This window comes from Dreissena polymorpha, chromosome 4 (genome assembly GCF_020536995.1).
Source record: "Dreissena polymorpha isolate Duluth1 chromosome 4, UMN_Dpol_1.0, whole genome shotgun sequence".
Lineage (NCBI taxonomy): Eukaryota > Metazoa > Mollusca > Bivalvia > Myida > Dreissenidae > Dreissena > Dreissena polymorpha.
The window spans coordinates 1,854,769-1,866,959 of record NC_068358.1 but is presented as its reverse complement, the minus strand read 5'-3'; the positions used below and the strand labels follow the sequence as shown (position 1 = coordinate 1,866,959).

At 36.3% G+C, this 12,191-nt stretch overlaps 1 protein-coding gene across 1 annotated transcript; it reads right to left on the bottom strand.

The window, feature by feature from the left end:
- Positions 1-6,052: 6,052 nt before the first annotated feature.
- LOC127876207 (ganglioside GM2 activator-like) lies at positions 6,053-11,140 on the bottom strand. The gene is made up of 4 exons (XM_052421264.1): positions 10,991-11,140; positions 9,126-9,321; positions 7,987-8,191; positions 6,053-6,267 (listed from the first exon to the last, which is right to left on the bottom strand). The coding sequence occupies exons 1-4, from the start codon at positions 11,067-11,069 to the stop codon at positions 6,148-6,150; spliced, it is 600 nt and encodes a 199-aa protein (XP_052277224.1). The 5' UTR covers positions 11,070-11,140; the 3' UTR covers positions 6,053-6,147.
- Positions 11,141-12,191: the final 1,051 nt, after the last annotated feature.

The window sequence follows — 12,191 nt, the reverse complement described above, 5'->3', positions numbered from 1 at the left end:
AAGGAAAAAGGTGAGATAGTCGAAGTCACCGAAGCCAAGAAAATGAGTTTTGAGAATAGACAGACACCCGTCATTGAGATTCGAATACATTCGGTAGTGATTTAAATACATTCGGTTTTGTGACTTGAATACATTCTGTTTACTAAATTATAAAATCTATTAAACAAACATTGCACAGATTTAAAGATACAAATAATATTGCCATTTATCGTACAAAAAGGCGTACAAGTATACTTAACATGCTATCGATTAGTTTTAACGGCCCGATGCAAGTGGGTGAACTTCTGGATTCGTCTCCACCCCGATAAAAATAAATGAAAAACATAAAAATAAACAGAAAAGAACAACACTGTCACCACCACGGATCAAATTTAAGCTTGATCTTTCAGCTAAAAGTCATCGTCATCGTTAAATTGCTTTTCTTAAACGAATACGCATACATCGAACACTCATTGGCAAATGTAGACATAGCATTTGCCATTAACCGTAAATGCTGTCAGATACGATCTGACTTTGTGTTGGGTATAAACGGGGGCGTGAGAAATGTTGCTACTTTGCTAATAAGTACATTATTAAACGATACAAGGAAATTTGCAAACATAATTTCGTCGATTTTTCAAGCGACACTACATTTACATGTTTCTTCGTGTATCCATAACATTTATGCCATTTGTTTGTTATTTGCTTGAAACAAAAAATTAGAGTAGGAATCTAATTTATTTTTATTTTGATATCTCGACATAACATTGCTTTTTACGAGTTCAGTTTTGAAGACGTTATCTAATTTCCGACACCAGCGCCACGTTCCGACTCGACAGGGTTATGATATATGCGGCCGGAGATTAGATGTTCACATTGTTCCGATGTAACGTGATACATGTATTAACTAGCAGCGTACTCGATATTGTACGTCGTGAGGAGAAATAATTGTCGCAAGGGCCGGTATACGGTGATCACTTAAACACTGGAGTTAACGTCATCATCTTTCATATCTTTCGAAAACAATTAGATAAAACTTCTGGTTATAATACCGCAAGGGCCGGTATACGGTGATCACTTAAAACCTGGAGTCAACGTCATCATCTATCATATCTTCGGAAAACAATGAGATAACACTTCTGGTTATAATACCACAAGGGCCTGTATACGGTGAACACTTAAAAACTGGAGTTAACTTCATCATCTTTCATACATTTCGAAAACAATGAGATAAAACTTCTGGTTATAATACCACGAGGGCCGGTATACGGTGAACACTTAAAGGGGCCTTTTCACAGATTTTGGCATTTTTTTAACTTATTCATTAAATGCTATATATTGATAAATGTAAACATTGGATCATAAAAGCTCCAGTAAAAAATCAAGAAAAAAATTAAAAAAGGGAAAAGAACATTGTCCGGAGCAGGTTTCGAACCAGTGACCCCTGGAGTCCTGCCAGAGTCCTGAAGTAAAAACGCTTTAGCCTACTGAGCTATTCCGCCGAGTACACATTCGTGACGTATTTTATACATTATATAAGCAATCTTCGTAGTTTCACAAAATTTAACGACAAAAACAGAACTCTCCAAATTATTCAATCGTTTCGCGTTGCAACGCTTTATAATTTTTAGGTTTTAAAATCGTCAAAAGATGCATATAATGGCTATATTAGAGCATGGTTAATGTTCAGTATTACTGTTTCCTCACAAATATCATAACTAAAACGAAAACTTACGGATCTGAAACAACTTTTTTCAATTTTGTCAATTTACCAAAGCGTGAAAAGATCCCTTTAAAAACTGGAGTTAACTTCATCATCTATCATACATTTCGAAAACAATGAGATAAAACACGTCTGGTTATAATACCGATTTAATTGCTGCTTGCTCATATTACTGCAACGCCCCAACATTAACAAACGACGTCAACACAACTGTTCTTTTGTCGTTAAAGATTATACATTTTTTGTTTGCAAAAAATAAAGATATTGTATTTCGCTTGTCATATAAGTGAATCGTGTAAAACGTAATAAATTGTTTCTAAAAAGCATTCAATTTAGATTTTTTTTTAAATATTTGTAATATTAATAAAGTGACGAAAAACAAAAACACTCACAATTATCCAGTGAACATGATTTATGTTTATATATCCGCTTTATCAATGTTTTTCTTTAGTTGACTTAGTCCCAAGTTGACTTCGTATAGTACGGTTTTAACAATTCTTTTAATCCAGATTAGAATCATGAGTATGGGCTTACTGAATCACAACTAGACATGCGCCATTTACAGACCAAATATCGATATTTAATTGGGATACGACAGGCGATCATGTGCGGTGCGTGTTCGAGTGTTTGACAAATATTGAAACACGTTATAACAGTAAACATTACAGACACTTAAACTGTCAGATAATGGGGACCATTAGCAGATATTGTCTGTAATAAATGTGGGACATGTAATGAATAGTGCGACATTATTGGATGTCAAATGGGTGGCATTGTTTATACAATCAAAATGAACAACCGCAAAAAGAACACACACCACTACCGCTTGCAACACAATTACAACCATCCCCTACCACCACTTATACCAACACATTGAAAAAATACCATATTCACAGTAGCAGCAACAACCTCCACTACATTCACCATAAACCTTAACTAGGATTATTAACACCACATCTAAACCGAACGCCAGCACCACCACCATCACAACTGCAATTATCAGCATCATTTTCATCAATTCATTAATCCCCTTTTCTCCTCATCATCATAATCGTCGTCATGTAGGTAAAGCTATAGTTACTGATAGTTATCGATTGTTCAGGAAAATGACAACGAAAATTAAATAAGCATTTATTGTCAGATTTAAATATATAAACAACAAGAGGTGTGTTCGTCAGAAACACAATGCCCCCTATTGCGCCGCTTTGAATTATTTTTTGACCTTTGACCTTGAAGAATGACCTTGACCTTGAACTTCCACCACTCAAAATGTGCAGCTTTATGAGAACGCCGCTTTGATTTTTTTACCTTTGACCTTGAAGGATGACCTTGACCATGAAGGATGACCTTGACCTTGAACTTCCACCACTCAAAATGTGCAGCTTCATGATAACGCTGCTTTGATTTGTTTTTTACCTTTGACCTTGAAGGATGACCTTAACCTTGAAGGATGACCTTGACCTTGAACTTCCACCACTCAAAATGTGCAGCTTCATGAGAACGACGCTTTGATATTTTTTTTACCTTTTACCTTGAAGGATGACCTTGACCTTGAGGGATGACCTTGACCTTGAACTTCCACCACTCAAAATATGCAGCTTCATGAGAACGCCGCTTTTTTTACCTTTGACCTTGAAGGATGACCTTGACCTTGAACTTCCACCACTCAAAATGTGCAGCTTCATGAGATACACATGCATGCCAAGTATCAAGTTGCTATCTTCAATATTAAAAAAGTAATGGCCAATGTTAAAGTTTTCGGACGGACAGACGCCATATATTTGACATTTGACCTTGAAGGATGACCTTGACCTTCACCTTTCACCACTCAAAATGTTCAGCTCCATGAGATACACACGCATGCCAAATATTAATTGCTATCTTCAATATTGAAAAAGTTATGGCCAATGTTAAAGTTTTCGGACGGACAGACGCCATAAATTTGACATCTGACCTTGAAGGATGACCTTGACCTTGACCTTTCACCACTCAAAATGTGCAGCTCCATAAGATACACATGCATGTCAAATATGAAGTTGTTATCTTCAATTGTGAACAAGTTAGGGCCAATGTTAAAGTTTTTTTTCGGACGGACTGACAGACTGACTGACATACTGACACACCGACATACTGACGGACAGTTCAACTGCTATATGCCACCCTACCACGGGCATAAAAACGTTAACAACGTCAATCAACTTAGCTACCAATACCAATACCAATCGAGCTCTCCAATACTGTAAGTGTTATTATCAGTTTGTTACGTCATTACTTTCGTCTCCAATTGTAAATCAGTAAGAATGAATTTACAGTAACTTAAAATACTTCGAAACGGGTAAATGCCTCGATACGTAATGATTTTTTTTGCACACCATTGATTGTTTCTTAACGTAGCATGTGAAATTGAAAGTCAAGCATTAAAACTGCTTCACATTCAGACACAATAATGGAGGGCTAATTGAACTCAAATAATATGCCTTATTAAGAAATCGGAACAGATCTAATATTGATTCTATACACATTCAATCGTTGATCCGTACAGCTTTTTAAGTAATTGGATTGTTCAATTAGAGTTTCTACTAAGGTACGGGTATTGTTAGAATTAATATTATTAACAAAATTTAAATAAAACATCACAAACATAAATAGCAGGTTTATACCCACATATGTACATGTTAAAGAACATTAACACGATGTTTATGTAACGCAAGTGCACGCAATGTATACACACACACACACACAAACAACAATCATGTACCTGCTCATCTGTAAATGTTTTTTTAAACTATGTAATCCGGACGAAGAAAAATACAAACACGTGCACAACAGCTTCTCAATTTGATGCCGCAGACGACAATTCGCTCGCAGACGACAACAGACGGCGCTTTATTGAGCCACTCGCGCGGATGCCGAGTTCTCTAAGTTAAATCGATGAGAATTTTCCGACTATGATGCTTAAAATCTCTATTTGCGATTTATCGGATTTTGGGGCCAAGGGTTCTTAACTGATATCACCAATACGTAATTGAAATACTTGACAGACACGCCGTAATTTGCATTCCTAATTTGCATTCTAATGTGTTCTTCAAATTGCTGTGCTTTCTTTAAAATTGTATTCAACACGTCCCTAAAGTTGTATAGTTGTGTGCAGCCGGGTTCCACAGGAAGCTCATGCGTTCACAACATTGCGCTTTGAAACGGTACGTACCCGTTTTCTTGAGTAAGGTTCACCATGTCTAACAACGTGATAGGAGTTTATTCCACACAGAAATCATTTTAAAACTATTATTATTATCTAATGGATGATGAATTTTTAGTCCGAACATGCTGATAAAGATTACGAGTAAATTTATGTGTAATATTTATTATTACCACCGTCTGTTGCACTTGTTCCGTGTTTAGTCTTCAGTAAAAACCATGACTCTGTATCGATCAATAGTTTTTTTTCCATTCATATCGCCTTAGTCAATGTATGACATGAATGATACACGAAATACAATTTAGAAATACAGAAACGTGTCTATTACCGGTAAACTCAAGTATGTACATGTACTTAATATGTCATTGTTTTATTTTAGTGTATGTGTGTGGATGTCTTAGAAAACGTATTCTTTATATTTGCAGACAGCAAATTTGAATGCAAAAAAACAATGTTTTAACAAAGACGCCACTTATTTCAATTAATTAACAGAATGTGTAGATAACAAGCAAAAACGCATTTATAATATCAGACACATACGAATCAGGGTGCGGGGCAAACAACACGTGGACGTGTCTATACACTGGGCATCCTGGGCAGCGGATTTCGTCGGTTAAATGTAATATTTTGTGGAAACAAATTAAAGAGGCAGTCTACAGTTTTGTAGCCCTATTTGCGCATTGGTCCCGGTCAATTTCCTGAACGGTGTATGGCCTACACAATTTTTTTGACTCCAGGAGCTTAAATATAAGTATAAATGGTCAATATTCTAGTAATTTCACTTGTTTTCAGTAATTCTAAACTAAGTGACCTGGATTTAGGTCAACATTCTGCACATGCTCAGTGAGATGTAAACACATGTACTTCCTGCTTGAAGCAGCCGGCATTTGACAGATTTCAACGGTGGGTTTAAATAAGTTAGCAGTGCAAAAAAGTTCAATGGTAATGACCCATTTTGTTTGGCTAAGTTTGAAAGCATTTGCTGTGATAGTGCAAAACAAGTTGTCCACTGTGTGCGTATTGTTACCCGGAAAGATAGATGTGATTGCCGGGTTTATCTGAAAATGTTTATCTGAAAATGTGTTTTTTACGGGCAAGTTCCGAGACCCCCGGAAAGGTCTATTTTACCCCAGATATCAATTTAGAGTCCATTTTCTGCATTGTTTTATGCTTTATTTTCAAGCTGTTGATGATCTGCACTGAATTTTGTCTTAATCAATTTCTTATCATCTGATGTCAATCACTTTTATCCAAAGAGGCAGCTGAGGCCCGAGCACGGCTCGTGTATGGTTACCATGATGTCGATGCAGAGTGTCGTCTGATGACTGGCGTTGTCAACCAGGTTGAGGTTGATGTGGTAGTCGCCCTGGAAACAGAATATCTTGTTTATTGAGCCGCGTTCTGAGAAAACTGGGCTTAATGCACGTGCGTAAAGTGTTGTCCCAGATTAGCATGTGCAGTCCACAGTTCACACAGGCTAAAGTAATCAGGGATGACACTTTCCGCCTTGACTGGATTTTTGTTAAGAAAAGACATCCTTCAAACGAAGAATTGAATGAAGGCGCAAAGTGTCGTCCCTGATAAGCTAGTGAGGATCGGCTAAGTCATATTTATTAAGCCTTGTGGTCCTAGAACGAGGCTCAATTATTTAACAGATACACTATTGAATATGAGATTGTATAAGTATCAAAAGAAGTAAATGAAAGTTATTTTTGAATGTTTTGAAATTTTGATGGCATCAATATCCTTTTAGTGCGAATAACTCATAGTCGCGAAAAAATGGCCTTTTCCAAATAAGCAGCTGTGATGTCAAGAAGCCAGATAAAGACAGTCAATTCAGCCACCATCATTTTGCTTAAAATGTGTATGTTTGTTTTCAATTAAAGTATTGAAGAGTACATTTGTTTATAATTTCGTTGATGTGATTATAATAAATCGCACGTGTTTTTTCTTTAAATGGCGTAGCCCCAAAGCCAAAGTAATGATACACAATTCTGAATATCCGAATGGCTGGCTGTCAAAAACCAAACCCCAAAACTCCGATTTACCACTTAATTCATGCGCAATAAAAGAAGTTCTTCGCAGATCTCAATAACCCGTCTTGTAAATACAGAACATCACCATAACATGATAGTGTTATAAAAAGTGTAAAAACATATCATTAAAGCAAAATTGCTAAGCATTGGCTACGACATATTTTTTCTTGTTTACATATTCATGCAAGAATAAGTTCCTAACTTAACGGTCTAGGCCAAAAAGATACGAGCGTTTACGGAGACAGTAAGAATAAGTTTGTTCTGAGACATTTTGAAGACATTACATTTGGCATTTATAAACATATTTTAAAATATTATTTTTTTTTATTTTGCGTTAACAAGACATTCCAGAAAAAAACAATAAAAAAAACAAACAAACAAATATTCACGATCGTTCTCGAAAATAGACGAAGTAACCGGATATGGTATTTCACTGCGCAGATCGAGCGCGAAAATCGAGCGCGAAAAGTTCTACGTGAGACAAAGTGTACAATCTGTACACCGTTCTTAATCAGGGTAAGTGGATTTTCTTTTGTATAAACATTACAAATGAAGTATGATTGTTTTCCTGCTCTGTTAATTATGTAATATAAAGCTTTTTTAGGCTATTGAAAGTGATGTATTTGACGCCAACAATATCAATTTTTGCGGCCATGTTGTTGTTGTTGTTGTTGTTGTATATCTTCACCGCCTATGTAAACAAACCTCTACCAGATCTGTAGAGTTAAACAAAAGGTTATCGTTCCCACCACCAGTATCGTAAGTCCTCCACCGTCTATGTACACTGTAGTATATACACAAATATTGTCTTTTCTTACAGTCTCTGAGTTTCTGCACTCAACCGCTTGGGTCAATCCGTATACATTCAGAGAAAGGGAGAATCCGGACAATACATCCTAAATGCAGTTTACGTCACACTTAATCTAGCCCCAGGCTTTCAGCGCTTTGATTTCTATTAGCGCTATCGAGATTGACATTCAATACGCAAGACTTCAACATCGCCAAAATATTATCTCCTATTATTTTGCTTAGTATATTCAGAGTCTTACCGCAGCAAACACTGCGAGGGCGGACGGAAGTGACGGAATGTGGATGTGGGCGTTGCTCACTGTGAGAGTCTGCGCTGGTATGGGACACGCGTCGACGCCACTGCTGTTCAACATGGCCTTAATCTGCTGCCCCAAACCCGCGGCTACACCCAACCAGTCCTCGGCGATCATCTTGTCTGGCAGTCCACAGATGTCGTCATACGTGCTAGAAAAATACGTGCGTTCATATCTCAGGTGTTGGGCGCGTGGCCAAGTCACTTTAACACTATCAATTTGTCATAAAACAATATTTTTTATCATTTAAAAAAATCTGATATGATAACAGTATATAAATCATATCAGAATTATTTTTTTTAATGATAAAAAATGCTGTTTTATGACAAATTGATAGTGTTAAAGTGACTTGGCCACGCGCCCAATACATGTGGTTCATATAAGGTCATGCTTGCTGGAAAACAGTTTTTATAAATTTTATATAAGCTGAAAGCATAAACAATCGGCGTCACAATTACCGGAAAACGAGTGCACACGAAGTCATACATACTTTCAAACAAATGCACATATCGTTACACATGTGGACACAAATGCACATTTAAACGCGTGCGTACTAGAAATGGCAATTACAAGAACAATGTGATGCTTATTGAGACACTTGCCAGTCCATTTAATTTTGGATAGAACCCTCGTGGCTTTTTAAACGTTAAGCGGCTCTCTTTTAAAAGTTATGCGCATGATCAAGGAAGACAAAATAAAAACAATACATGGTAAAATAAAACGTTGACACGCATTTTGTTTTCGCAATTTAACTCGATGATCCCGCAAACCATTGGACATATAACATACCAAAGAATATATTAGCCTCGCTTTGATAAAAATGGGGTTTAATGCACATGCGTAAAGTCTTGTCCCAGATTACCCCATGCAGTCCACACAGGCTAATCAGGGACGAAACTTTCCGCCTAAACTTTATTTTTTGCTGAGAAGAGACTTTCTGTAAAATAATAATACCAAAAAGCGGAGAGAGTCGTCCCTCATCAGCCTGTGCGGACTGCACATATTAAACTTGGTTATTACACGCACTACGCACATTCATTAAGCCCCTTTATTCAAGAGGGCGGCTCATATTCAATAGAGTATACCAAGATCCAATGTGGTTGATGCATGGTATGGGGATCTCGAGCAGGAATGTTTTCCTCTTCGCACTGATGGTGAGAGAGGAGCTGCCGATCGGGGCGCTTGAGGTGCCGCTGAGGCTCAGCACCATGTCCCCGGGGACCTCTACTGGGTCGGGACCAACCTGAATGCTTTCCACGTGGATCGGCGACCCGGCAGGGGCTGGGAAGAAATAAGGTAGCAGATGATATAATGCACTTAACAATTATATATATTTTGCCGGCTGTTCATAGCATTTTTTTCACGTTGCTTTTACAGAGTATTCGACTCTAATGGCCATTATTAAATGAAATTGTGTCCAAGTTTCACATCATGACCTATCCCGCATGATAAGAGGTGTGGTTGTGTCATTTCACGTTGATATGGTATTGCTGTAGAAGACACAGACAACACGTATGCATGTATAAATGGAGAAATTTACAATATTGTAAAGAAAATAATCAATTACTTGATCATCTCAATGCATTAACATCATGCATTAACGTCTGCTTTGTAATAAATACATGACAAACCAAAATATAAGTCAGGGTATAATTATCCTTCATTATTTGGAAATTCAAAGATCTTTACATGTAACATTTTATGTATTTGGTGTAAGATAATTGAATTGATTTTATTCGCGACCTTTTGTATTTGAATTTATTAAATAATAAGACTCAATTATGCTTCGTAAATAAATGTTAACCCTTTTCATGCTGGGAAATTTGTCGTCTGCTAAAATGTCGTCTGCTGAATTTCTAAAATAATCATTTTCTTCGTGTTATTTTTTCAAAGAATACTATCAGTATAGCAAACAGTTTGGATCCTGATGAGACGCCACGTTTTGTGGCGTCTCATCTGGATCCAAACTGTTTGCAAAGGCCTTCAAAATTCGGTTCCAGCACTGTAAGGGTTAAGGATCAGTATCAAAGTTTTAAAATCGCGCTTGTTGTCTTTTAAAGAGCATTATTAGTAAATGTCGAGTCGAGTAATGTGTAAATGTGAGTGTAATGATGTGGACTAGGGCTTTCAAAGTCCACGGATGTAAACATAGAGAAAACATTGTTATGGTAATCAGAGGAAGATGGCATCGGCATAGGGAAGCATAGGAGGCAATTAAATTGTGTTAAATATGTAAATCTGTAAAGAACGCTCACGTTGAAGAAGAACGCCATGTTGTATTTGACTGACATCTGTACACTGATATAAGAACTACTCTTTACCAACATATGTTTTTCATAGAGGGATATTTCAGCAGTGTTGATAAAATTTAAATACATAATGTCCAACTTCCACACAAATAAGCTCAATTTCTCGTTCAAGCTCGTTTTGTTAAGACAACAGAAGATGTACCAGACAACTAAGGGAAATCCATCACTAATGTTTCAGAAAGAAAAGTGAATGAATTGGATAAAAGACGGATAACTTATTTATTGTTAAATCGCATAAAACACATTTGCAAATATATAAACGACTTCTGTTTGCATGACTTACAATATGCACTAAAATGTGTAAATATGCATATCAATATGTTCACTTTACAGATAATCAGTATATTATGAATGTTTAATATATGTTTGTATTTCGTAAAAAATACGACAATAAAATTGAGAAGTAAGTTATATATTTTGCTTACGAAATACCATGTACTCTTGTATTTTTAAAACACATGTCGCAATAATAAACAATTACGTACTTACCCACTTATACTAGTACATCTCTTAAAGGCAAATATAAACCACACTTTCCACTCGAACTCATTGCATTTTGATAAATTTCGATGAAATATTTAACATTACATTTAATCAGGAATGAGTAAATTGCGTTGGACTTAAATCAAATTATAACTTACCACAACTCTTCCAAGAAAACGCAGCCTCGCCGCTAACGAACAGAGCAAACAACGCCGTGAACAAATGGACCGCCGTCATCCTTAAGATTTACTCCTATCTCTGTCGATGTAGAACAGAGCATTCTGAATATTCGTGACCCCTTTTGATAGGCCAATCATTCCGGTTTGGTCTGGTAATGGTCTCTTCTGACACGCGTCCCTGGATGATAAGGGAATATTGCCCCATTTTCCCTCAATGGGGCGATATAGTTGTTGTCATTAGTAGGACAGTAAAATTGAAATGGGTTTTATCGCTCGACAAAGGTACAATGACCTCCTTATGTGTTTTATAATGAACAAGACCACACCATGTACAAAATTAATTGCATAAACATTATACAATACCAAAGCACAATCAATGATAAAGACACTTCCAACTTACTGAAGTTGTATAAGTAAAAAACCGAATTACCCCTATTGGTTAATAAACGTGTTTAAACTTATAAAACCATACCAAAATTAGTGTACATAGTTTATATGAGTGCATACAGTTCACTTTATTCAAACTTATTAAAAATAAGAGAAAAAACACCTTCAGATGCATTTTTTTTCAGTATTTTATCGCTCACTGTGCCGAAATACTTTCTTGAAAACAAAAAATAAATAAGACATGGCATCGGAATAGGGAAGCATAGGAGGCAATTAAGAAAACAAGGAATGTTCGTTTCTTTCGGTGTGACATCCGCATCAACATAAGTTGACAATACAAATAACATTTATTACTTTTGTTGGTAGATGTGTCATCCAGAATACAGCTTAATACAATATTTAGCCGCTATATTACTGGTTCTAATTTAGTAGCCGATGAAACTGGACATGCAGCGTCAAAACATTACGTCACGTGCACTGAATCTGAACAAAGTTCTATCAAAATTATATGTATAGATCTTTGATCTGAAACAGCTGGTAAATAATCCTAAATAGCATGTGGTTTACATACGGATATATTGAAAGGTGTTGTACGCTACGTCACGTAATTTTGATACATTTTGTAATTTCATTTATGATTATTTGTTAGGATTTGATTCGGATCTGTTTCCTATCAAGCCATACAAGTGTATTAATACGTTTATTAACTGATTTGTAGCCTTCTGGGTAAAGAAGTAGTTCCATGTAGACATATTTGTGAATACGATATACATACCTTAATAAAAATGTCGGC

Excerpts from the sequence above, each read along its gene's own strand:
- LOC127876207 (XM_052421264.1), bottom strand. The coding sequence starts at position 11,069 with ATGACGGCGGTCCATTTGTTCACGGCGTTGTTTGCTCTGTTCGTTAGC. Across the intron at positions 9,322-10,990 it reads GTTTTCTTGGAAGAGTTGTG|CCCCTGCCGGGTCGCCGATC; the intron begins GTAAGTTATAAT and ends ATTTCTTCCCAG. Across the intron at positions 8,192-9,125 it reads ATCAACCACATTGGATCTTG|CACGTATGACGACATCTGTG; the intron begins GTATACTCTATT and ends GTATTTTTCTAG.